This window comes from Ostrea edulis, chromosome 4 (assembly GCF_947568905.1).
Source record: "Ostrea edulis chromosome 4, xbOstEdul1.1, whole genome shotgun sequence".
NCBI classification, from domain to species: Eukaryota; Metazoa; Mollusca; class Bivalvia; order Ostreida; family Ostreidae; genus Ostrea; species Ostrea edulis.
Genome location: NC_079167.1, coordinates 30,362,451 through 30,389,774, shown reverse-complemented (window position 1 = coordinate 30,389,774; position 27,324 = coordinate 30,362,451). Strand labels below are relative to the sequence as shown.

The window sequence follows — 27,324 nt, the reverse complement described above, 5'->3', positions numbered from 1 at the left end:
TTCAATTTCATGTAATGCTGCATTTCGTAGCTCTTGGTGATGATTTTGGTTTCCATAGAGGGCAAGACTAACAGACCTAAAGAGACAATTCCCATCCCCTACTATTGGTTGTCTGTGAAGTCCATATAATGTCAAATATTGATCCTGACGGGTACGTTCAAGTTCAGAATCATCTAACATTTGTAAATGGACCTCATTATTTATGACTCTATCAATTACTAAGACAGTCTCTGAAATCTACAAAAATGTAGTATTCATGTTAAAGACCATGCATTAATATTAGACAATAGACTGACACTAGTGTAAAATCTATTGTGTTAGAAATCTAACAAATTTGTGTAAATTATCAGTATCCACCACAGTTAATGAACATTGGAATGACTAATGGTCATGGCCATTTATTCAATGCTGATAATATAATGTTCAATATTTCTTCTTAATACTCCTTTTTTGTGTAGACCTTTCATCCCCTTTATGTACTTTTATTTTAATATGGTAAGTTTGGTTTTCAACTTGGCTTCTTGATTTTGGAGAGGAAGTAGAAATTCAAAAAGCAGTCAATGATAAATGATTTTCATAAGTCTTCAGCTCAGGCTAATCTGACATTCCTCTAACTCTTACTTGTAGTTTTATATATATATATAAACAAGTGATAGATTCAGTCATGTATATATAAAAGTGGAAGTAAATGGTCAGAGGAATCTCAGATTAAATAATGCAAGCTAAGAAATGATGACTGTAAATATATGTGATACAAATTTCTTATTCAACAACTTACTTGAAACCATGGCTCAGATGTAGGATTTACTTATACTTACATCAGTTGAATCCAAAGAAAACTGTTGAGGGTAGGCATCCACTGTTCTCTACAATAAGCATGATAAGACCATAATAAATTTAAATTTTTCCACTTGCATATCTTTGACAGAATACTCCTAATGTAAATATATTCAATGGAAATTGAAACTAGATGTCTTGCACACACATATGGGTATTCATATAATACAGTTTACTCCTGAAGAAATCAGTTGAGTATATATTCTATCGGCTTTGTGATATTTCTTAGTATATATATAACTTACTGGTATCTCAGGAAGCAACTCCAATAACGGAATATCTCCAGTCATCTAAATTAAAAATTATGAACCACAGTGACAAAAGAATGTAATACATGTACACATGCAATACCATATTCAAACATACAAAAATATAAAATACAGACACGAAAATACATATATTGTTAAAATTGTATGTACATGTATATGCCCCTCGAGGGCCCTTGATTGGTGACGAAACAAATTTAAAAAAAATACAGAGAGAGAGAGAGAGAGAGAGAGAGAGAGAGAGAGAGAGAGAATTTACTCTTTGTAATAGGCCATCATTTTGAATTCTAACTGGTATCATTGAAAATATCAAACTCTGTAATTTTTGTGTGGAGTGGCTTGTTGTATATGTATGTGCGTACATATACTTGTATACAAACTGTATTTCAGCCAACCAACTCCAGCATTCTAATTTTAAAGTAACATCCATATTGTATATATTCTTACAGGAACTGAGAACTGGGCACTGCCATCTTTCATCCCAAAGACTATAGTAAAGAGCACTACAACCTACAAAAAATAGACACATTCATGAACTGACTGAGATATCTTTCTATAAGATTCAACATAATAAATGATCAGTGTTCCATCATTTTTTAAAGTAATTTATGACAATAGACAACTTTAAGCTAATTTAGACTAAATTAGATTGGATTTCTTAGTGTAATGGCATAGCTAAAAAGTTGCGTAATAATTTTTAACATGTATTAAATTTAAATACTAAGTTGAACTACATAACCACAATACTATTCTAACATTAGAGTTCATAACAATACTGTTATATGAATTTTCAAGATGAGAGACCTCCTTTCGTGTTGTGAACTGTCCACTTAGCCTATCCTGTGTGCATTGAAGCATTCCATTATTTTCATGATCATCACTGACTCATTAATAAAGTTATATAGCTTAGATAAATTACAGTTGGGTTGCATGGAAATGCATATATATAAACAGGTTGGGAACACTTCCCCTATAGCGAGATATTCTCGCTAAAACGCGATTATCCCTCTCTAGCGAGAATAAATATATCGCGTACAACAGAGAAAAACACCCGCGGAGTACATCTTTTCGTGATTCACGTGAAAAGAAGAAAAAGTGCTGAAATGTTTGATACTTCTGCAAATATATGAATCAAAATAAAAACACTCATGATGTGTATTGGATTTCAGACTGCTTCCCTCTTACGCAGCAACTTTGATATGCAATTTCATTACTATGTTGTCAATTTCATAGAAACAATTCGCATCATGTTGAGTGTGTGTCGCACTTATTCAGCGTTGCACGGGATTTGCCATTATTTTCAATAAAGACGCCAAAACTCCTGTTTATGGTAATGTTTATTTCTCGCTAAAGAGGGAAATATCGCGTTTTAGCGAGAATATCTCGCTATAGGGGAAGTGTTCCCAACCTGATAAATGCTAATACACACGTATGTTTATGCGATGAATGCAATACATATATTGAGTACTTGTAATAAGGCATCTGAATAAATTACATGGAAATTAAATTATTCTGACACATTTAACCTATTAATACCACCAATTTATGTTTTGAACTAACCGGCTTATAAAATTCCAGCATTCATTAAAACCATTCTTATGCTTGTTCTATGAAACAGCATTTAAAAGCAGTGTTTTACGTAACATGTGTTGTAGAATATCCATCACTAAAGGGACGTTCATGATCCGTTTGTTCAAAAATGCACTTTCAGTGAAAAAAACACCAGTAACTAAAAGATAAACATTACTTACGAAAAACACTGTCAAACTTTGCGCCATGTTGGATGTAGAAGGTGAAGGTCAGAAATAGCGCATGCGCAATAGCCTAGTCCTAAAGTTGCGAATAGTGAGATTCGTTTTCAATATAATTTTTTTGAAAATGTATTCAGATATGCTGCGCTCGCCCCAACGGTCACACCGTAATCATATTATGATTACGGTGTGACCGTTGGGGCGAGCGCAGCATATCTGAATACATTTTCAAAAAATGTATATTGAAAACAAGGAAAACTGATCTGGTTCACTGTCAATACGTAGGATTACTGTTTTGCTCTTCTCGCCAATGTAGGAACCAGTTTAGCGGGAAATGCAGCGAGCGTGTTTTGACGTAGCCTGGTAGTTGTGACGTGACTGTTTACATTTCTTTAGACAATATTTTAAAAAGAAAAAGAAAGGGGGAAGAATATGATTTTCATCCTTTCCTTTCAAATAAGAAAGGTTTGTAATACTTCAAATTTTTTTTAAAATTATTATTTTACGTATCGAACCTTCCGCCATTTTGTACGAGGGACTTCTGGGATTGGCGTAAAAAAAAAAAAATCTTGTTAGAGGTTGAGATTTAGCTCGGATTATTTCCCGCGCTCTAGTCATTAGAGCTCGCAGTACGAGCAAGCGCTCCGCACTGGCTCGCTGTGCTCGCTATAAATTTTTATTTCTTCAATGTTCAACAAGACTTCATAAAATGAAGATTACTTATTGATGCGTAATTGTGATTGAAATTAAAAACAATAATATGTTTTACGGCGTGACCGTGTTTGAGGGCGAAGCAAAAAAGTTTTGGCATTAGTATCTATATCCAAAACAGGACAAAAATAACTCGAAGTTAGCACGAGGACTGAGTTGTATCAAAGCATCCCAATTTTGGACATTTGATCCGCCTATATATTGAACGCGGGAAATATAACGCAATCGATGTAAACAGTATATTGTGACGTCATATTCAGCGTCGTTATTTAGCAAATTTACAAACAGCGTTTGAACCACAACAAAAAACATGGCGTTAATCGTGGAGTGATTTTATATGATTAAGAAAATCAGATTTACAGGTTTTTACGGATTTTATGTAACATCTCAGAACGACGTGAACTAGGGTAGACGAGATTTAAAATGGAGGAATACATGTCCACGCGTTAATATTCGAATCGACGCCATTGGTACCAAACTTTTCAAGTTCCATAGGTATGGTTTAATTTTTCATTATTTTTCTTTTAAACATGTATATACGTGTTGCCTATAGGGAGAGCTCCGCTCTTACGGCCCTTCGGGCCGTGAGAGGGCTTCGCCCTCTATGAAATGTTTTTAATTGAATAAGGTGCAACATGTAATCAATGTATGCAATGACATCCATCCATGGGTGGCTGAACCTAACGCGAAAAGACGAGCGCGTGATCCGATTGGAGTGAGACAGTCAGAATACACGTGTACTGGGCGTCCCAAATGAAAAGGGAGGATACGATCTAACGCGGACGACCGTGGAAACATTGGATTGTGAAATGTATGTCACTTCACCATAAACAAAAATAAATAAATTAAAAAAAATTAATAATAAGAAATCTATCAGACGTTTTTGAAGAGATTACAAAGTGCGTTGACTTTTCGTAGTTAAATCGCAGTGAACAGGAATTCCATTTACCAGTTGTTTACTGGGGTGGGGGTGAAATAATTATCAAAATTATATTTAATATATATGGGTTTTGAAATTTAATCGGATCTTCCTCACTTGCTTTTTCTCAGGTTGTATAGGACACCCCATATACATGTAACATATGTAATTGCTTTTGAAATAAAATTAACCTCAACCTTTTTTATTTAATGATTATCCATCTCCCCACGACCCCCATTCACGACCTCTCGGTTAACAAGCGAATGCGCTACCCACCGTAACCGTGCCATAGCGATCGATAAAGAATGCGCTACCCACCGTAACCGTGTCATAGCGATCGATAAAGATTTTGTTTGTTTTACGTCTCGTCGATGATTTAGCTATGACGTCACAGCCTACTACACTACGTTACGAAGGCTATGGATCACTGGAATGTAAGATATTCATAAGGGGTGGATCTGTAGCTCGCTGGTATGTAAAGTTTTCATAAGGGGTAGATCTATAGCTCCCTGGTATGTCCCGATTTTCTCCCAGAGAGCTACGGATCTGCAGCTACCATGTAGTATGTTATGTGCTTCCAGTAATCCACCAAGTGTCACGACCTGGGCGCCAACCTACCACTGAGTCAAATGTTGTCTGACTTGTTTCATATTGATTGTCAGGCCGTTCTTGGCACACTGATTTTGACTATGGATAACTCCATTTACCCGATCAAGATATAGGACTCACGGTGGGTGTGACCGGTGGACAGGGGATGCTTACTCCTCCTAGACACCTGATCCCACCGTGTTTGCCCAACTCTCTATTTTGTATTGCTTATAGGAGTTATAACATTGATCACAGTTCGTTATTTTCACCTTTCATCTATGGCTTAGAAGACTTAATTCGACATTTCAATGATCAATGTCATAAATATGGATCACAAAATTGAGAGTAGGGCAAACATGAACCCTTAGAAACACAAGAGTTGCAAGTGAGACAAGGTGCCCAGGAGGAGTAAAGATCCCCTGTTGACCAGTCACATCTGTTGAGAAACCTGTATCTTGATCAGATAAACGGAGTAATCCGTAATTATCATCAGAGTGTAAAGAACGGCTCAATGCTTGTTTTACGTCAAGCCGAAAATGTTCACTCATAATGAGACGTCACCAATTGTACATGTAGGCAAAGTACTACCAATTTAGACCTATATGCTTAGCGCTCAGGATCGTAGCAGTGAGGGTTCTTTAACGTAACAACGCATGCCGCGACACGGGACTTCCATTTCTAAGGTTATATCCGAAAGACCCGTGATTCTCACTTCTAAATGCCGAGCGTTTGACGAAGGAGCAATCACTACCCATTTTAACGTCTTAGGTTTGACGCGGCTTTCAAGACGTAAGAACAAAGAGAGGAGCCGATATAGCCCCCAGATCACCATCTGCTTGTGGCAAAGATTTTAAACTCTTGGCGCAAAGAAGAACTGAGGCAAAGAGGAGAAAAAAATTCAATGGAGGAGGACTCAAAGACTCAAACACTGTGGATGAATTCCAGCTATCACTTCAGGACAGATTCAGTGCAATACAACATCTAAATGGAGATGAAGATGACATAAACAAGAGATGGGATTCTAGAAACATGTGAGGAAACCTTTTGAAATTATCGAACAACATCGAAAGCAGTGTATCTGATTATGAGGAACGACATGGGAAACAATATGCGACAAGATAAAGAAAGAATACTTAACAGACAGATAACAGAGCGGTATGTGAAAAGAGACAAAGAAGAGACGCAAACAGGACACAAGAAATTACGTTGAACAGATGGCACAAGAAACAGAAAGTGCACGTGGAAAAGATTATATCAAACCCCTATATAATACCACAAGACAACTCGGAGGCAAACCATCAAACAACACTTCCGTAAAAGACAAAACTGGTGTGACTTTTATCACAATCAGAAGACTAAGTCAGAAGATGGAAAGAACACTTTGAGGAGGTGTTATATCGACTCATTCCAATAGATCCACCAAACTTAGAAGACAGCCAACATTGAATATCGACATTGGAGACATTACAGAAACAGAAGTCATCAAAAGCAATAAAACACCTAAAATGGGTAGGGTGGAGGGATTGACAACATACCTCTGGAAGTCTTAAAGTTCATGGACAACGTCTCGGTATCCTATTTACATCATATACTAAACAGGATATGGAAGGAAGAATGCATATCAAAAGACTGGCACAAAGGAATCATTATCAAAAATACCAAAAAGTAGATATTTCCCTGTGTAAAAAATGGAGAGGAATTACGCTGTTATCGATCCCCAATACTGTTGAGGATAAATAGGGAGTTTGGCAAAAGACTGCAAACTGAATAAGCGGGATTTAGACAAGGGTGCTCCTGTGTTGACCAGATTACCAACTTAAGAGTTATCATTGAACATACAATACAGTGGCAGACATCACTATACTTAAATTGTATAGACTTTCAAAAGGCATTTGACAGTGTAAACCATCAGATGACATAGATGTTAGACGTTATGAGGTTCCTCACACAATTATATCCATCATACAGCAACTATATGACGGATTCACGCGTCAAGAATACATGAACAGTAACGAATATATTTTACTTTCTCTGCACCTGTTTCTTCTTGTGATAGAGTGTGTCAGCAGAACGGCGTACAACATCTCAACTACCATACAGTGAACAATGACATCACGTGTAGACCGAGACTTCGTCGATGACATCTGCACTCCATCTCATCATCTGCAAGATTCTCAACATCAAACCACCAGACGCGAAACAACAGCGAATCATACTGTCCTCTACACCAATACATAGAAGACTAAAGTGATAAGGCTCAACGCCAATCAAGCAGACAGCATTAAAATAATCAAAATGGAAGTACACGTATATGTACACCTATAGTTGGGAAGCATAGTTAGCACATCATATAGGGGCACATACGAATGTATCATGTCAAGGAACAGGAAAGTACAGCAAACATTTGCCATGTTAAGACCAATCTGGAGGAGCAAAACACTAAGAACAAATACCAAACTCAATGTCAGTACTTCTCTATGGATCTGAAGGAAAACAACACCATCCTTGAAACAGGTTAACAAGTGCCTGACAAACATCTTGGGGATAAAGTGACCAGATATAATCAGTAATCCAGACTTATGGAGAAGAACTTAACAACAACTTGTAGGGAGCATCGGAATACGCAGATGGAACTGGATAGGTCACACACTGAGGAGAGTGAATTCCAACATCACGAAGCAAGCTCTGGGGTGGAATCACCAAAGACATTAAAAGCATGGAAGGCCAAAGGAAAAAAACCTGGCGGAGAGGGTTAACAACAAATTTGAGAAAAATTGACAAAACTTGGGAAGAGACAAAGAGCACTCAGTCTGTCTCAGTAAGTAGGTCCAAATGGCATAATGAAATATCGAAAAATCAACTTTGATGTTACTCATGAAATCATATGTCAATGTTTATTTCGATACTGTAGAACTTCTTGAACCAGAAAATAATAATTTCAAGTCCCAAGAAGAGTATCAAATTTATCTACATTGAGATATTACAACAAAGGCCAATGGTCACGGACATTTCAGTATTTTGGACCCGATATCAATTTTGCAAGATATGCCTCACTGTCTTTTCCCTTTAATCCTTCTATGGATGACTTTTGAATCTCAGATAGGGATTTTCCCAGGCTTTTCTGTTAAATGGTTCCATTCTGAAAATAAATGTCCGTTACCATTATTTCAAATATTCATTACTATTGTTTTATAGGGGATATACGTGTACATACCAACAAAATTAAATACTATGTATCACTTCTGTAAAAACACTGATATATAGCTATTTTTCCAGTAATTCATCAATATAGAATGGTAGTTTTCACTATCAGGCGTGAAAAATACAACAACAACAAAAATTCATTATTATTGCAAAAGGGTATCTTTGAAATCGTTGAATCCTTTTCAAATTGCGATAAAATGGGTGTATACCTTTAAATTATATATATTGGTACGTAAAACAAAATTGTGGTGCTTTTAATTAATATGTAATGCAATACAATTTTTCTTGAGTGTTCTTATAATGTTCATTACTGTGGGTAATGAACATTTAATGTTTTTGTGACAAAATCGCTTGTCATGGGTCATCACTGAATTCAGTCATAAAATATATAAATATGAATTGTACTTAAATGAGCATGTGTAATAAGAGCATTTACCTATCTATTTCATAACTTGAATTATCCGCGGTATCGCTCGTAAGTATATCATAAGGGTCAATTTTCATCACATAGCAAGACTACGTCATCAATTCTGTCGTTTTGGTGTCATTTATGCAAAGCTGAATTCAGTCGTTAGTTTGTTTTTGCACTGCTTGTTTTTTTTTTTTTTTTTTTTTTATCAATCTGCATCAACTTCTGTTCTAGAGGTGATTCTATTGATCAAATTCTTGTTTATTATAGTGCTTTGCACAGGTATGACTTGACCATATTTCTCTAATTGTTGCAAAAGGTCACTTTATCGGAACATTGACAATGCAACGTTCAGACCATTCTTTATATCTGGCATACGTTGGAAAATTAAATTTTTAAATGTCTGCTGGAAGGCTGGGATCTGTTGTTAAGAATTCTATAGGTAGCTGGTCGTTTCGATGAGTTATGTGTATTAATGATTTTTCTGTTGAATTACATGTCGTCTCTACCTTGGCTGACATGCCATAATTTTTGTAATCGAAATACATTTAAAGAGCTTCGTTTGAAAGCATTGAACAGACCGTAAAGCAGTAATTACTGTCAGGTTTTGTCCACTTTAGGAATGCTGTTCCTTTTATAGCGTAGTTATGGAAATCTTATTATACCGTCTTTTCGAGAGATATTTTGAAATTATAACATATTAACATGTTTGAGGAATAGTTATCATCTGTGATTTTTCTTATAAGTTCGATGATGTCAAGAACAATGGATTCATTTGTCTATCATCTTGCAGTTTATACAATTATTTGGATGGTGTTTCATTTACCGATACAACACAATTGTGTAAGTGTCTTGTTTTTTAACCCTTATCTTTGCTCCTCACGAAAATATCAACAACTGTGAAGGAAAAACTTCTAACTTACCTTGCGACTACATATGCCAGAAGTGGTGTTAATCAGATGTGGATTCTAAAAAATTCTAAAGAAGTTTTAGTAAACTTGAAATCGCAAAACTTTTCCTAAATCAATAACATCAAAACCTATGACTTTTCAACACTATACACGACTATTCCTCACGATAAATTAACGACTAGACTATTTGACATCATAGACAGTTGCTTCTACAACAAAAATGGAAAAAGGAAATATTCATATCTAGTGATCAGTCATCCAAAATCTTACTTTGTTAAACACCACTCTGATTCCACGCACAAGTACTCTGAAGTTGAAATAAAAAAAATATGCTAGAGTATCTCATTGACAATATCTTCGTGGTCTTTGGTGATCAGGTCTTCCAACAGTCTGTTGGGATTCCCATGGGCACGAATTGTGTTCCTTTGTTAGGTGACCTGTTTCTATATCCATATGAAGCAGAATTTATTCAAAAACTTCTCCGTGAGAAGAAAAAATCTCTTGTTGTGGCCTTCAATTCGACATTTCGATATGTCGACGATGTTTTGTCTATTAACAATAATAACTTTTATTCATATGTCGATTGTAGCTCGAAATAAAAGACACCACAGAGTCGTGCACTTCGGCTTCATGCTTAGATATTTTATTGAAAATAGACAGTAACAGTGAACTGACAAATCAACTGTATGACAAACGGGATGATTTCAGCTTCTCCATCGTCATCTTCCCTAGATTGAAGTCAGCATTTCGCAAATTCTATGGTCGTTATAACGATCTAGTTCGTCAATACAAAGTTGGGTCAAATGCTGTCTGACATGTTTCATACCGATAGTTAGGCCGTTCTTGGCACACTGATTTTGACTACGTATAACTCCGTTTACCCGATCAGGATATAGGGCTCACGGCGGGTGTGACCGGTCGACAGGGGATGCTTACTTCTCCTAGGCACCTGATCCCACCTCTGGTGTGTCCAGGGGTCCATGTTTGCACAACTATCTATTTTGTATTGCTTATAGGAGTTATGAGATTGATCACTATTCGTTATCTTCACCTTTCATTAAGATGTTGGAGTTATTTCTCTCTATGGTAAAATCAACTTATATATTGTCCATTGTAGTTCAATAATAAATATTACCGTCAGGCCGTTTTCTTGGAATCTCAGTACTATGGCATATTTTGCATAATGCAATTTTCAAAATATGTTGGGTCGACGGCAAACAAATCTACTGGTAGCTGATCGTATCCAGAAGCTACGTTATTATCATTGACATAAATATTTCTAAAATTTCTATTGTGTTGCATGACATGCATGGTTTGGTTAATGAAAGATTTAAAATCCCATCTTAACTTAAATCAATGAATTCCATAACTTCCTGAACAATGCATTTATTGTTTTAAATTTAAAATCCGTCGGCGTACCTTTGGTATCGTTTGCACCTCTGTTGCTATGGATTGTAAAGCTGTGTTGCTATGGATTGTGCCACTGTTAGTTTTCAATATTTGTTACTTGATCAAACTTAAGCATATAACTTTGTTATTCATAGATTTATATTATCGCAATTCACCTTTGAATTAGAACGCTTTGGCCGATATAGTATTGCGTGACAACACAATTGAATCTGTTTGTAATACAATTGCGAAATGCAACAGAAACTCTCATTGGTCCATATGTATAAGTCCGCCCCAATTCCCTTATACGGGAGTAGTCAGCATTTGAAAACATGACGGCCAGATGCTAAATGAAAAAAAAAAACTTCAAAGGAAGAAAGAGAAAAAGTTGTATTCTTGTGTTGTTGTCTCATAAATTTAATATAAAAAAAATCCTACTGTAACATATTTTCCTACTATACTTGTGTCCAAACATACCTTCAAATATTTATTAAAGCCCCATACGACCCAAAAACTCGATCACAGCTTTTGATGATTTCGTTCGTAGACGTAGCCATGTTAGGTAGCCAGTCAATTCGAATCCCGGTTCATTTCCATATTGGCACATATTTAACGTCTAGATGTGTACTAATACCCCACAAATATTTTAGCTAAATTGTTTAAATAATATACAACCCCAGTCCTATTAAATGATAAAATTCAAATAGCTAAACTCACGGCAGTGCGGCTTTCATTAGTCATGGGCGGCCGCGCCGGCCGGTCTCCATCCAACAGTCTAATGTCCTTATGTAGCATTTTCGTTCACCTAGAGCTTATTTTACCTTTACAAAAACTGGTACAAAAATGTTTTAATTTCTATTAATTATTCGTGTTGATAATAAATGAAGAGCGAATACATAACTTACAACCGATTTTATGAATAGATACCAATAGCAAGAGTTCGAATTGACCGGCTACCTAACATGGCTACGTCAACAAACGAAATCATTTTCGGGTGGTGTGTGGCTTTAATGAATATTTGAAGGTATGTTTGAACGCAAGTATATAGTAGGAAAATATGTTAAATAAGATTTTTTTATATTGAGTTTATGAGACAGCAACACAAGAATACACCGATTTCAGGCCTCAACCGTCCGCAGCTTTTTGTGACCAGTAAATCAAAGGTTTTTATAAGAGGTGGATCTTTTCAGAGAGCTATTTATGTACAGTTCTCCAGCTACACTGAATCTGCTCGAGAAAGTGGGCGGGCTGTAATCGGCCAATGAAAACTCTTGCTGTATTACATCAAACATGTCATTCAAATTGTTCAATCGTCTCGTTCAATTGTGTCGTCACACAACGCAATACTATATCGGGTAAAGCGTTCTAATTCAAAGGTGAATTGCGATAATGGCGTTCGGAGCTTGTAAACCTTCACTACTGCTAACAAATCCCTCTTTGTAACTATGTTTATTAAAACATAATCCAACCTACCATTAAATTAAATTGAGACTGTGTACAATATTTTCTATTCTTGTTTACATATAAATATATTGACATAAACACATTCACAGAAATAGAAAAGAAAACATAATATTCTGTTACGGTAATTATTATTTATACAGTACACCATGGTATTGTGAAACAAGAAAGGTTCTAAGTAATAATTTATATCTTTCCATGTTTTTACAGATGAGATTACCACGGTCCGGATTGCATGTTTTCCCGGTTGATACCTGTCCTAGAAACCTGTCTGAAGTCGAGGCAGCCTCTCGCAGACTCAATTGTTCTGGGATTGAGGAGTTCGAATATGTCTACCATTGTCTCCCGCGCTTTGATCTCTCTCATCTTGTCGAATTCTGCTACGATGCAATCAGTGGGTGGATCGAACCGGGTAATCAAACTTATGTGAAATTTATTAAAATGCATGGTGTTGAAATCTCCAAGAAATATGTGCAAACAATGTTAACTTTATAAGGAAATAGAAATAGACTTAAATGCGATATTTTATATATTAGGATTATCTACCAATAGCATAATGATGGAATTTAGTGTGCTGAAAAGCACGATACCAATCAATAATGAGAGTTTTGTGTGAGGTCGTTTGATATTTATAATTCTAAACGAATGCGCGAGCTGAACTTTTAAGTAAGAAATACTGACAAAGAACACCATCTTATTTTTTGATATGACACAATATCACTATCATTAAAGAGACACTACAGCTCATTTTGCGCAAAAATCATGAAATGACAATTTTCCCAGCGCTTTCTCAATTTTTGTTGCATTGTTGAAAGTATGAACTTTGCGAAAATAACACTTATCTAAAGTTAAAAATTATCGTTTTAACGTAAAAATTAATACTTTTTGATGGCCTATACACAAAATACCGAGTCTCCTCCTTTCAGTCTTCAGACGCATGCGCATAGACAGTAAACAGTGCAGCATGTCGTCCAGAGAGAGAAAGTGTAGTTGATAGATCTATAGAATTTTGACAGATTCTGTGAGAAAGGAGGTAAAATTAGAATGAGATAAAACTCATACGTGAAATAAAATTTACCTTGGTATCAGTTTGACCGTTGGAAAACAAAGAGCTCGGAGAAACACATGTAACTCAGTGGCGGATCTAGGATTTCCGAAGAGGGGTGTGAAAGTCAAAGATTAGCCAAAGTAATCGGCCATTCTGGTGCAAAATTTGGATTTTCATTCACAATCTGTGGGCTAAAAAGGGAGGGGGATCCTGGCCCCCTAAATCTGCCATTGAGACTAGCTGCGAAGACACCACGTTTAAAAGTAAGTGCTATTTTTATCTGAACACGACACGTATTAGTTGTAAAAACATCGGTCAGTGGGAACATGGAAGGTTTCTGTTGAAATAATGATTTATAATTACTTATTATAAGGAGCAGGGAATAATCTTATACTTGAAAGGTGAGTGTGGACCCCCTTGAAGGGGAATTTAAATAATTTCCTACAGAACACCTTTGCTGTCATTCAAAACCACGTGATGTAAATAAGCATTCAAAAGTCCGAGTCAGCATGAAGAAACCTTTGAATTCCGAACGATCTTCAAAGCGCAGTTGAGAGTAAATTGATGCATCCCAATTGTTCAAAATTGTCAGTATCGATATGAAATTTATCATTTTATCAATACATGATTTTAAAAAGACTTTATTAAAATGTGGAAAATGAGCTGTAGTGTCTCTTTAAAGGGAAACAAAAGCGTAGTCTTTTTCTTGTCCGAAGTAAGATTTTCACACCGATACAATTATATGTATTATGATTTGCTGGTTGATATGAATATTAATCGGAACTAATTTTCCTTATAATGTCATAAATCTGCTGTTTGTGTTGGTCGTTTTTGTTTCTATGGCAACACGAAGGATTCAACAGAAAATAGTATATTGTGGAGTGTATACTGTCCCGTTTCAGTTTTATTTATGCATGACTATCTCAATATGTTTATATCACAGGGTAGTCCTTTAGTTTTATTTATGCATAGATATGTCCCCTGTCAACCGGTCACACCCGTTGTGAGCCCTATATCTTGATCAGATAAACGGAGTTATCCATAGTCAAAATCAGCGTGCCAAGAACAGTATACATTACAGAAGTATAACATTATGCCAAACGGGATGATTTCAGCTTCTCCATCGTCAGTTTCCCATATTTATGTAGCAATATTCCATAATCACCCGCATATGGTGTTTATATCTCTCAACGGATTCGATACGCAAGAGCTTGTTCTGCGTATTATCAGTTTTTAAATATCGAGGCAGGTTACTGAAAAACAAGTTGGTGGAGGGTTTTCAACAGTCTCGTTTAAAGTCAGTATTTCAAATTCTATGGTCGTTATAACGATCTAGTTTGTCAATACAATCTATTGTTGGGTCAAATGCTGTCCAACTTGTTTCATACCGTTAAACAGGTTGGGAACACTTCCCCTATAGCGAGATATTCTCGCTAAAACGCGATTATTCCTCTTTAGCGAGAAATAAACATTACCATAAACAGGAGTTTTGGCGTCTTTATTGAAAATAATGGCAAATCCCGTGCAACGCTGAATAAGTGCGACACGCACTCAACATGATGCGAATTGTGTCTATGAAATTGACAACATAGTAATGAAATTGCATATCAAAGTTGCTGCGTAAGAGGGAAACAGTCTGAAATTCAATACACATCGTGAGTGTTTTTGTTTTGATTCATATATTTGCAGAAGTATCAAACATTTTAGCACTTTTTCTTCTTTTCACGTGAATCACGAAAAGATGTACTCCGCGGGTGTTTTTCTCTGTTGTACGCGATATATTTATTCTCGTTTTAACGAGAATATCTCGCTATAGGGGAAGTGTTCCCAACTTGTTAAACCGTTCTTGGAACACTGATTTTGACCACGGATAACTCCGTTTACCTGATCAAGATATAGGGCTCACAGCGGGTGTGGCCGGTCGACAGAGGATGCGTGCTGCTCCTAGGCCCCTGATCCCACCTCTGGTGTGTCCAGAGGTCCGTGTTTGCCCAACTCTCTATTTGTATTGCTTATAGGAGTTATAAGATTGATCACTGTTCTATGTCTTAACCTTTCATGCATTACGGTCATGGGCATACGTAATAGTTTTCGATCCATTTTATTTATGAGGCTGATCACTTTTAAAGAATTTTTGAAAATTAACTCAACAATGTAAGATAAAGCTTTATGAAAAGGAGTTGAATCAATTTCCAATCGTTTCCAGTAATTTCTGTGTAGTTTTCTAATCTTATCTTAAATAACAAACTATGTGTACCATGCTGAAAGGGGATGCTCACTCCTCTTAAACACCGTTTGACTGGTCGGGATATAGGACTCACAGTAAGGTGTGGTCGGTCGACGGGGGATGCTTACTCCTCCTAAGCACCCGATCCCATCTTTGTTGTTTCCAGGACTCGTGTTTGCCAAACTCTCTATTTTGTATTTTTTCTAGGATTTATGAGATTTATCTTTGTTCGTCATATTATTTTTTTCTATATAGCTCATATTGCATGTTATACTTTGTGATTACATCAGATATTCAAAGGCGTGCGGCTTCTGTATATCATTTAGCGTTCGATACGTCGACGTAAATTATGTTCAGATAGTTGTTGTATAGTTGTTGTGCTATCAAATAACTTTAGTGAGAGCGATCGATATAACTCAACAGATGGCAAAATCTTACTACAAGTTTAATTATTTCCAGGGAATTGTATGGTACTCCATACCCTTACTCTGAACAACCACCCGTGCAAGTACTTTACAAAAGGTTGTCCCAACAAACCGTACCTAGCGAAGGAAATGTACAACTGTAAGTATCCGTTACCGTAGTGTATTCTATGTGAGAGTTCCATTCATACGTCAATAAACATCAATGAATGTCGTGGTCGGCGCCATTTCAGTGCATATCACACACACACACACACACACACACACACACACACACACACATATATATATATATATATATTCCTACACCGTTTGTGAATTTTACATAGTTTGTCTCTTGATAAACACGCGGGTTGCGTCGAAAATTTGCGGTTTAAATGAGGTGGTCATGGCCTTTTCAAAGCTTATGATATATATATATATATATATATATATAAAAGCACAAAAACCCAACAACACCCTACTTTCTTAAAGTGTCGGATCTGAGAAGATACAAGGCCAGTAAAGAAATTTATAAAAGCACTGAAAAGCCAGTGCTTTTATATATATATATATATATATATATATATATATATATATATATAAAGCACGGAAATAGCAATGAACATAACTGCCCTAAGTGAAAAAGCACAGAAAGTTTCAAGACTTGCCTAGATGGTCGAGCGGTCTAGCACGCTGATAACATGCTGCTAGGAGATTTGGTTCCGCAGCGGCAGGTCGTGAGTTCAACCCCGGGTAGGGGCGAAAGTGGGTATTCAAATAAAAGGAAATTTTCTGTGATATATATATATATATATACTGAAAAGGCCACGACACTGTTGGTTATTTAAAACTCAAATTTTCGACTACATGTAGTTTATTGATACTTGTCGTTTTTCGTGGTGTGTGTTATTTGTTTATGTAATATATGTCTCTTGATAAAGACGCGGGTTGCGTCGAAAATTTTGGTTTTAAACAACCAACATTGTCGTGACCTTTTCAGTGCTTTTATAAATTTCTTTGCTGGCCTTGTATCTTCTCAGATCCGACACTTTAAGAAAGTAGGGTGTTGTTGGGTTTTCGTGCTTTTATATATTTAAGGAATGCCTTTAATTCTGGGGCAAGTTATACGAGTATAACCTGGTTTGGGTCAGTTTACGCTTTATAATCCGCGAAGCGGATTATAAAAAAGCGTAAACTGACCCAAAGCAGGTTATACTCGTATAACTTGCCCCAGAATTAAAGGCATTCCTTTTAATTTAATACAATTGACAAAGATGCTAACCTTCGTTTATCAAAATATACATAAACTCGGAAAAATACAAGTCAACTAAGCCGCGCAATGATTCACTTAGGAACAGCGACACGAAGCGTCTAGCTGTGAAGGCGAAGGTCGCCATCTTTAATCTTAGTTCTACGGAGTCTAGCCATTTATCAAAATATTGTAACCTATCGAAAGTGAAGTTTATCATGATAGAAAACATGTGTAGACTATCCATGCAATGCGTATTTCGCTGCCTTTTAGAGATAGAGATCGACTTTGAAGTCGCTCATCTCCGACAGATTGAGAAAATACGGGAAATTGCATTGTTTAGGCCTACCCAAAATAAATCTTCAAATATCAGAAAATGGAATAATTTACAGCTTTCAACTCTGTGAAAACTTCTACTAAATGAAAACTTACCCTTGTATGCAATGTTGTCGCTAATAGTAAATCCGACACAAGAAAATATGTAAGCAAGTAACAAATCGCGATACACATGTCAATGTGTCTGACGTCATGTGATAAAATGTGACGTATAAATTTTTGTTTGCTTTGTTGAAAGACGGATCAGGCAATGAAACAATGCACCCCACCTTTTCCCCAGTGAGAAATGTATTTCAAAATGAACAGGGTAATGCTTACTTGGCAAATCATTAATTCGAATATAATATCTTTCTTTTAATCTATTATTTGACCATACATACAGAGAAAGATGTTTTACAACAGTGATTTGCGTACAAGTAGATGCTAATATTGACAACGAGTAAACAACATGTGTATCAAACCGAAGTATCTTATTGTGCACGTTGACTTTCTATTCCATAGAAGGCTGAAAACAGTGCTGCGATGTAAATTTAGAGAGAGAGAAAAAAATAGTTCCGACATCTGGTTGTCAAGGGTGTGTGTCCCCATACCAAACCAGGTTATACAAAAATAACTTGCGTTCCTCAATTGGAATTTGACCAATCAGAGACATGGATACAATAAGAATTAAATTATATATATATATATATATATATATATATATATATATATCTGTGTGTGGGTTTTTCTACGCCGTTTGTGGCGTCAAAAACAAATGTAAATATCAATATTACATAGTTTGTTTACAAAAAGTCAGGAAACAAAATTCTTAACAATACTGTAACGTAAATGAATAACTGGGAAGGGGTGTTAACATGTGATAAAAATAACCTCCCATGGTTTGTGATTTGATATGATTTATGTCCAACTCGTTGTGTGTTTTCTATCCCCTCGCCAAGGACCGGGGATAAAAAAGACAACTCGTTGAATATACATGTACATCATATCAAATCACAAACCATGGGAGATCTTGCATACATATAAAAGATTAATTCTGTTAATACAGGAATGGACTACTCCATTGATCTCTCCAATTCAAAGTCATGCCTGATATTTATATGATTTACTTTTATGCTCTCTTTGGGAAGAAAGTTTGTTAGAACTCATAGGGACAACTATGCATATCAATGAATTAATCGTTTTCTATATTTGATAGATCCGGCTTGCATTGACATAGACAGACAAAAGAAATGTTATCTAATGGACCCCAACTGTACATCGATTACTAGGTAAGTAAATAACTATTTCTCTGTTGTTTTACTTCCAATAGAGACGTCGTTAGCTGAAGTGCCACAAATTTTGATTCATGCATAGCGCTCGTAGCAGTGGGGATCCTTTATTGTTACATGTATATAGATATTAGTAAATTATATTTCATTTTGTTGCATGTAATCATGAATACATGTACCGCATAGGGTGGAATCGCGTCACCGCCTTTCTCATCATCTATGATACACATAATAATTGCTTGGCTTGAAAGAAGAAAAAAACATTACAGCTACAGGTAATATGAGGTCGCAATGCACTGTTTACGTCAACTGCGTTATGTTTCCCGTGTTAAATTAATAGACGGATTGAAAGTCTAAAGTCACACCGAAAAGCATATTGCAATAACTTGAATAGAAATGAAAGTCATGATAGACATGATTGTTTGATTGGATCAGCAATTACGGTTTTTGAAGTGAAAAAGTATTTTTCTCTCATTGTCAAATACATGTAATACCCCTTTATGTCTGCGTCCAACCAATAAATGGAATAACTCCTCCGTAAAAACAGATAAGTCATTGATCCAAATCACAAATGACGAAAAAGTAAAACTTAACATACTATTGCCTGTTGAATTAAAACTATACACAATGCAAATAAAAAGTATGCACCAGGTAGAAAAATGGTCTTGCATCCTTTCGTTCAATAAGTAAAGAAAACTTTCAAATTTATAAAACATTTCCTTAATATTACTTCCGTTAAATAAAACCCACAACATTAATTAAATACCGACAGAATGACAGGTGATCTTCTTTTCATGAACCAAAGAACTGGGGCCCGTTTTACAAAAAGTCGTAAATCTTAAGTCCTAAGTCATAAATTTGAAGAACTTACGACAGATCGTAGGACCGTTTTACAAAACGTATCGTAATCGTATATCGTAAATTCTTTTGTCGCAAGTCGTATATGGAACTCTTCAGCGCATGAAGTTGTAGAATTGAACATAGATACCGCGCGAAACCCGACGCTTTGACGCGCAGACACCGGGGAGGAAAGAAAATTGGAGCAAATTTAATTAACTTTGAATTATATATTTTCATTGCTAATTAAGTGAAGTAAATTTATTCAATTAAATCTATTGATTTACCAAACATGTTGGCATACAATCTTAATTGATACATTAATTAATAAACTACTAATTCATACTAACAGTTCATATACAAGTATATATATTTGACATGTATCTGTGACATTAAACTGTATGTATACAATTTAGTATTGCATATAACAGTAGCTAAATGTAACTAATTTGCAAAAGTAGTTTTACAAAACTGACAAAATACGATTTCATTTTGAAATACATGGTTTTGAATATCTGCCAGTTTCAATTTATAAAGGGTGGGCAGATATTTTTAGCTTTGTTAATTTAGAGCGTACTACTTTCGCAGTTGGAAATTTCAAATAGTTGTGTAATATTCATTGTTCTTTCTATTATTAAAGATACGAGAATTTAATGTCTATGTTTACCTTTCTGATACTATACTGTACCCCCCCCCTTCCCAAATTAAGAAGCTTCACATAAGTATTGTTGAACCATTTCTTCTCACCCATTAAATGTACAAACATATTGATGATCCATCATTGTAATCACAGGCACCTGAAGTATGGACATTAATTACTACTCCCCCCCCCCTTCTGTCTGATTTTTTTTTTTTTTTGGACGCTAGATTTATTTTACCGGAAGAAGGCCAATCCCTAACGTGAAACGATTACCTAAATTGGCATGGGATAGACAGGGAATCCACACATTTTGAAGAAAATATCGCCAAAATAAATCAAGGGGGGGGGGTGTAGTTAGGCACCTGACTGTAGCCAAAACCTGCTGATTGAATGTTAACCATTTGAAGCTGATCAATACATGTACATATAAACAATTCTTAATTACTGCATAGTATGTTATGAGCAAGCATTTTGTTTGTACATACATTGTATATACAAATGCACATGCATTTATATTCGAGTTACAAGACTAAGGTGTGTGTGTGGGTGGGGGGGGGGGGGGGGGGGGGGGGGTCGGATTGCTAATTATAAGTTAGCTGTGCTAATACATGCATATTATTACAGATTTCCAATATCAAGGAAATTAACTTGATTTTTTTAAAGTTAGATTTTAAATAAGAGTTATTCTTGTGTATTATAATATACATGATATACTAGGCGATATAAAATCATAATTTTACAGGTACGTGGCTGTATCAAGTGGTCTAATATAGGACGGAAAGGTGAATCTTTGCAGTTCGTTAATGGCTATATAACAAGCAATATGATGGATGATATGGTACTTGTTGGGGGTGGGGAGTGGGGGGTGGGGGTGGGCATTCAATCACATTTTTAAAAAAAAAAATGCAACACTGTCTATTTTTCATAAATACTAATAACTGGTATAATGGGGGGGGGGGTGTAGTTATTAATTAATTAATTCACTCACAATTTCTTTTCCCATTTGAAATACATTACAAACATACTAATAATTTAATGGATGGGGGCGGACGTGGAAAAGGGAACTAGGGATTAATTCACTCACAATTTTTCCCCAATACAGTGTCTTTCTCATACATACTAATAATTGGTATAAATCTACCATGGTATTGGATAACACTGTGCATATAAATGATGTACTAGTACGTGCATACATGTATAATATAGGTGTACATAACTAGGCCTACGTGTGGATGGGTGTCACTGTGTCGAAATAAGATCTGATATGACATGCATACATTCTTTTTAAAAATGCTTGAAGTAGTCAACATCATCATGATCATTGGAAAAAGTATGGTCTATGCGGGAATATACAAACATTGTAAAAACATTGCAATGGGTCCTATGGCACACACTTGCTACATTTGTTTGATCCGCTCACTGACAGAAATATACGAGTACGTAACCACATTTTGTGTGACGAAGTCATCAGAGGAAGTAAACAAAGGAGGGAGGAGAGGCCTTTATGTGTGCAGACAATAATGAATCATGGTATGTACTTGAATAACAGCTGGTACAGCCTTGCTTCGGTTTGTAGGTTGCTCTACGTCTCCCCGCACTAAATCTGTTAACTCGTAGAGATACCGTCTGGGCAAATGATACCTCTCGACTACCTCAACATCATTGAGGTAGTCCAACGGATTATTTCTATCGCGAAACACCCGCAACGCACGTTTTTTATGAGTCTCATTCACAGGGGCTAAGCCCGTTTTGGGCCCGAACTCTGTGATACCATAAATATAGGAAGGGGTCTAACTCTGACACAGATAAAAAACTAACCACTCGCTTCAAATGCCTAAAAAATCTTAAACTAGGTAAGCTATGCGTAAATTGTCGTTTTCCTTGCATAGATTAATGTTTTAACTACTTGCATGCCAAATTTCAAGTCACTGGTTCTTAAAATAACAAAGATATACGTCATCGTTCTCTCGATTTCACTTGTATATTTTTACTAGTACATTTACCGGTCCAGGTCACGGAGTCGTTTCTCGCCTATGACAGCAACGAAATTCAGACTAGTATGGAAGATTTCGGACCTGTCAATTAAAATTTCACATCAATTATACGCTACTTACTTCCTCATATTTTAATAATGTTCTTCGTGTAGACGTTACACGACTTATTTTTCCTCAGCAGCATCAACTGTTGACAAGAGCTGCCGTTTTAATGAAAGCACTAAATACCCGATAAACTTAAAATCTCAAATACCTTAAAACTTATCAAAACATTATTCTTGTGATATTGCACTTAGAGAAGGAAATTGAACATTATTTCTTGGCTTTTTTAATTTTTTGTTTTTGTTTATTCTATTTCATTTAGATTATTATTACCCATTTTCCCCTTCTTTAAAGTTTTAGACATTTCGGGTATTTAGTGTATTCATTAAAACGGCAGCTCTTGTCAACAGTTGATGCTGCTGAGGAAAAATAAGTCGTGTAACGTCTACACGAAGAACATTATTAAAATATGAGGAAGTAAGTAGCGTATAATTGATGTGAAATTTTAATTGACAGGTCCGAAATCTTGGGGCATAGGGTCGCCCCCGGGCGGTCGTAGACTTAAGGCCGAATTTCATCGTAACTCGTAAATCCTAAATCTTTGTAAAACGGTCTCACATCGTAAGTTATGTCTTACGACTAATTTTAAGACTTACGACCTTTTGTAAAACGGGCCCCTGGAGCGTGGGCTAGAATATCATTAGTATGGTAGAAAAATTATATCTGTTGAATTAGGCTTAAATGACGGCATTGAATGAATCAGTTTTACAAGGCCTACAATTGAAATTGCTCTACACTGAGAAACACATATATCTGATTACGGAAACAATCTTTTGACAGTACACCCGAAACAACTCCTGATGATGGTGGGTGGGGATGGATAGCTGCACTAGTGATGACATCCATTGCTGTGCTGTGTTTCGCAGTATTGATCATCATCATCATCATCATCAAAGAACATCGGCGAAGGATGTCGAGATCACATCGGAGCTCCGAACAAGATCGAAGCAACAGTGAGTATTTTGATGATATTTACCTTCACTGAAATGTTACTATAAATAGCTGGCTGTTTCTATGTAGCGATACACTAAATCAATTCTAAATGTGGAAAAGTTGGATATTTCTATCTCTCTCGTATTGTCGTTTTATAATCTAAATTAACATATTTTGCGTAAGCTGATTGCATAACTGACTAGGAAAGTTACCCTTATGTAGCCCCAGTGTCAGCCAATCAGATTACAGTCTCACAAACTCCGTCATTCTCCATTTTAAAACCGAAAGAGTGGCTAGCGCATTCTCTGCTCAGAAACAATTTCAAAAACATTCCCAAAACTTTTCACATTTTCATCTACGAACTCATTGGAGTAACTAGCACTTCCTACATCCTCCAAATATTTTCAAACACCGGTTAATTTCATCCTCCGAAATCTCAGTCAAAATAATATTTCCTCTAGAAAAATAATTGCAATATATTCTTTTGATTGATACTCATGAAGTCATTGACAGATACAGATTCATGTAACCTGTTTACAAAACTACCATTATAACTGAACACTTCATACAGAAATTTCAACTGATTATGATCGGATAAAGTGATGTAAAATCCTCACGGCATATTGTATTTGCAAATTAAATCATTACAACGATCATGGGATTTACGAAATGCTGACTTTAAACGAGAAATGCAATTCAAGCAAACATCCCGGTTTAACAGGTAATATCAATTTCTTGTTATATTCCACCATTCCTTTTTATAGATGAAATGGAGATCACCCCTCTGATTCCTGTCAACAACAAACCACCACATGCAGGCGAGTTTTTATAGAGTAGTCAGTTTTCCTAAAACTCAAAAGTTCGGGACACCAGTGTAAATATATCAAAGTTTTAAATGTGCGTTATTTCGTACTTATAAAAGTAATCTGAATTCAAACTTTACTTTCATGTATACATTGTATGTACAGGATGTTCCTATCTCATTAGTATTGGTATTTCTGTAACGTAGAAAAAAGTGTTCTTTTTCATAAAAGAATATTCATGTACGACTTTATTTACACTTATAAATTATACGATATCATATCAATATGATACAAGAAATTGGTTGTCGATCATATAAATACATAATTTACTCTAGTATCATGTATTTTCTTTCCTTATTCTACATCCCGTCTAGAATTTTTCACCCGTATCGAGACGTCACCAGCTGTAGGTGAGATATCAGAAATCAGACCTATGTTTAGCGCTCAGGACCGTAGCAGGGTGGGGTCTTTAATGTGTCAACGCCTGTCACGACACAGGACCTCCGTTTTTAAGGTCATATTGAAAAATCCGTGGCACTTTCTTCTAAATGTGGCGTCTTTGGGGAAGAAGCAACCTTTTTGTATGTTAACGTTTCGTTTCGTGCAGCAGTGGCACGAGTGGGACTCGAACACACGACCCTGCGATTAACAAGCTAACACTCTACCGCTGAGCTACTTGTCAATTTACAAGAAATGCATCATTTACAAACAAAGCAATAGCCACAAAATTAATTTATTTCATGAAAAGGGAAAAAACTCTGCCAGACCCATTACTGTAGACACTGTGACGTGTTGTAATATCGAAGGGAATATTTTCTGTTGTGTTGATGTTCAATACGTGATAGTCTATTGACCAACGTTGATGTTTCTATTAGTATCGTATACGTGTATTCTATCTCCATATTTGTAGGTAATGAAGAATTAGAGGGTAGAGGAGAATCGCATGATAATCGTAAGCATTCAGATCATCCGGGTCTATCGGATGGTAAATGTCAGTTTCATGAAAAAGTGATGACAACGACCAATCACTTCAACTTGCAGCCATCTTTTTTCTATATTTTATCATCTTCCTGTATTAGCTATAGTCTATACGAAATATATTCAAATAACAAAAAATATTTTATTTAAAACAACGATCAAACGCATAAAAAGCGATTTCTTTGATATGAAATAAGATATACTGTGTATAAAATGCACCGTGTATTGGTGAAACAAAACAAAATGATTCATTAATGTCACTTGGTCAATTACTACTTAAATACCTGCAGATCGGTATGCAATAGTTAATTGTATGTGCGTTAAATGTGCCTTATGTTAGTAATTCACATCACTTGTTTCACATGGTAAGAATATGTGTTAAGGTACTATTTTCGGAAAGCACTATTTTAAATTGAAATGTACATAGATTTTAGAGGGAGTTCATTGAGCTTGAATACGTATACATGAATTCTGGCATTGAAAATCAATTGACTGTAATGAGATTATAAAACATGTACATTTAAGGAAGTTGGCTCCTGAACTTTTAAGCACAACTGCGCAGGATGCTATGTACTAAGTATTTAGTGGTTAGTACTGATCCCATTCATGCAAACACATTGCACATATATTACTGGACCCTATCCAGTTGAATAAATTGTATGAAATGGAATGAGGACGACATCCTGTTATGCGCACGAAGGCTAATAAAACAGTTGAAAATAAAATTTGAAAAAAAAACACGCCATTACCGTTCTCAAAAGTATTTCAAAATACCGGTTCTTTTGGATTCAATCTTGAAAATGTCAGTTAAATTGATATTTCTTCTAAGAAAACAATTGCAATATATTTTCTTGTTTGCTATTTACAGTCATTGTTAGACACAGATTCATGTAATCTTTTTACAAAACTACTATCATATTTGAACAATTCATACAGAAATTTCAACTGGTTATGATCGGATAATGTGATGTATAATCCTAATGACGGTTTGTATTTGCAAATTAGATCATTGTCACGAACATGGAATTTACGAAATGCTGACTTTAAACGAAAATTGCAATTCAAGCAAACATCCCGGTTTAACAGGTAATATCAATTTCTTGTTATATTCCACTATTCCTTTTTATAGATGAAATGGAGGGCACCCGTCTGATTCCTGTCAGCAACAGACCACCACATGCAGGCGAGTTTTTATAGAGTAGTCAGTTTTCCTAAAACTCAAAAGTTCCAGACACTAGTGGAAATGTATTAAAGTTTTGAATGTGCGTTTTCTCATACTTATAAAAGTAATCTGAGTTCAAACTTTACTTTCATATATACATTGTATGTACAGGATTTTGCTATCTAAGTATTGGTATTTCTGTAACTTAGAAAAAAATGTCCTTTTTCTTAACGGGAAATTCATGTACGACTTTATTTACACTTATAAATTATACGATATCATATCAATATGGTACAACAAATTGATTGTCGATCATATAAATGCATAGTTTTACTCTAGTATCACGCATTTTCTTTTCTTATTCCAGGATTTTGCTATCTCATTAGTATTTTTATTTCTGTAACGTAGAAAAAAGTGTCCTTTTTCATAAGGGGAAATTCATTTATGATTTTATTTACACTTATAACTTATACAATATGATACAACAAATTGAATTGTCGATCATATTTTACTACAGTATCATGTATTTTCTTTCCTTATTCTACATCCCGTCGAGAATTTTTCACCCATATTGAGACGTCACCAGCTGTAGGTGAGATATCACAAATCAGACCTATACTTAACGCTCTGGACCCTAGCAGTGTGGGGTATTTAACGTGCCAACGCCTGTCACGGCACGGGACCTCCGTTTTTAAGGTCATTTTGAAAAATCCGTGGTTCTTCCTTCTAAATGTGGCGTGTTTGGGAAAGGACCAATCTTTTTATATGTTAACCTTAAATTTCGTGCGGCCATGGCATGAGCGGAACTCGAACTCACGACCCTGCGGTTAACAAGCTAACGCTCTACCGCTGAGCTACTTGTCAATTCACAAGAAATGCATCATTTAGAAAGAAAGT

At 35.7% G+C, this 27,324-nt stretch overlaps 1 protein-coding gene across 1 annotated transcript; it reads left to right on the top strand.

The window, feature by feature from the left end:
• Positions 1 to 9,276: 9,276 nt before the first annotated feature.
• LOC125671737 (uncharacterized) lies at positions 9,277 to 27,309 on the top strand. The gene is made up of 6 exons (XM_056161181.1): positions 9,277 to 9,528; positions 12,657 to 12,858; positions 16,181 to 16,285; positions 18,906 to 18,978; positions 23,332 to 23,504; positions 24,249 to 27,309. The coding sequence occupies exons 1-6, from the start codon at positions 9,436 to 9,438 to the stop codon at positions 24,314 to 24,316; spliced, it is 714 nt and encodes a 237-aa protein (XP_056017156.1). The 5' UTR covers positions 9,277 to 9,435; the 3' UTR covers positions 24,317 to 27,309.
• The last annotated feature ends 15 nt before the right edge of the window (positions 27,310 to 27,324 follow it).

What these genes read in the sequence shown, in the direction of transcription:
- LOC125671737 (XM_056161181.1), top strand. Translation starts at nt 9,436, where the DNA reads ATGATGTCAAGAACAATGGATTCATTTGTCTATCATCTTGCAGTTTAT. An exon ending in AGCGAAGGAAATGTACAACT is followed by an intron (nt 16,286 to 18,905) that starts GTAAGTATCCGT and finishes TATATTTGATAG; the next exon opens with ATCCGGCTTGCATTGACATA. An exon ending in CGAACAAGATCGAAGCAACA is followed by an intron (nt 23,505 to 24,248) that starts GTGAGTATTTTG and finishes TCCTTTTTATAG; the next exon opens with ATGAAATGGAGATCACCCCT.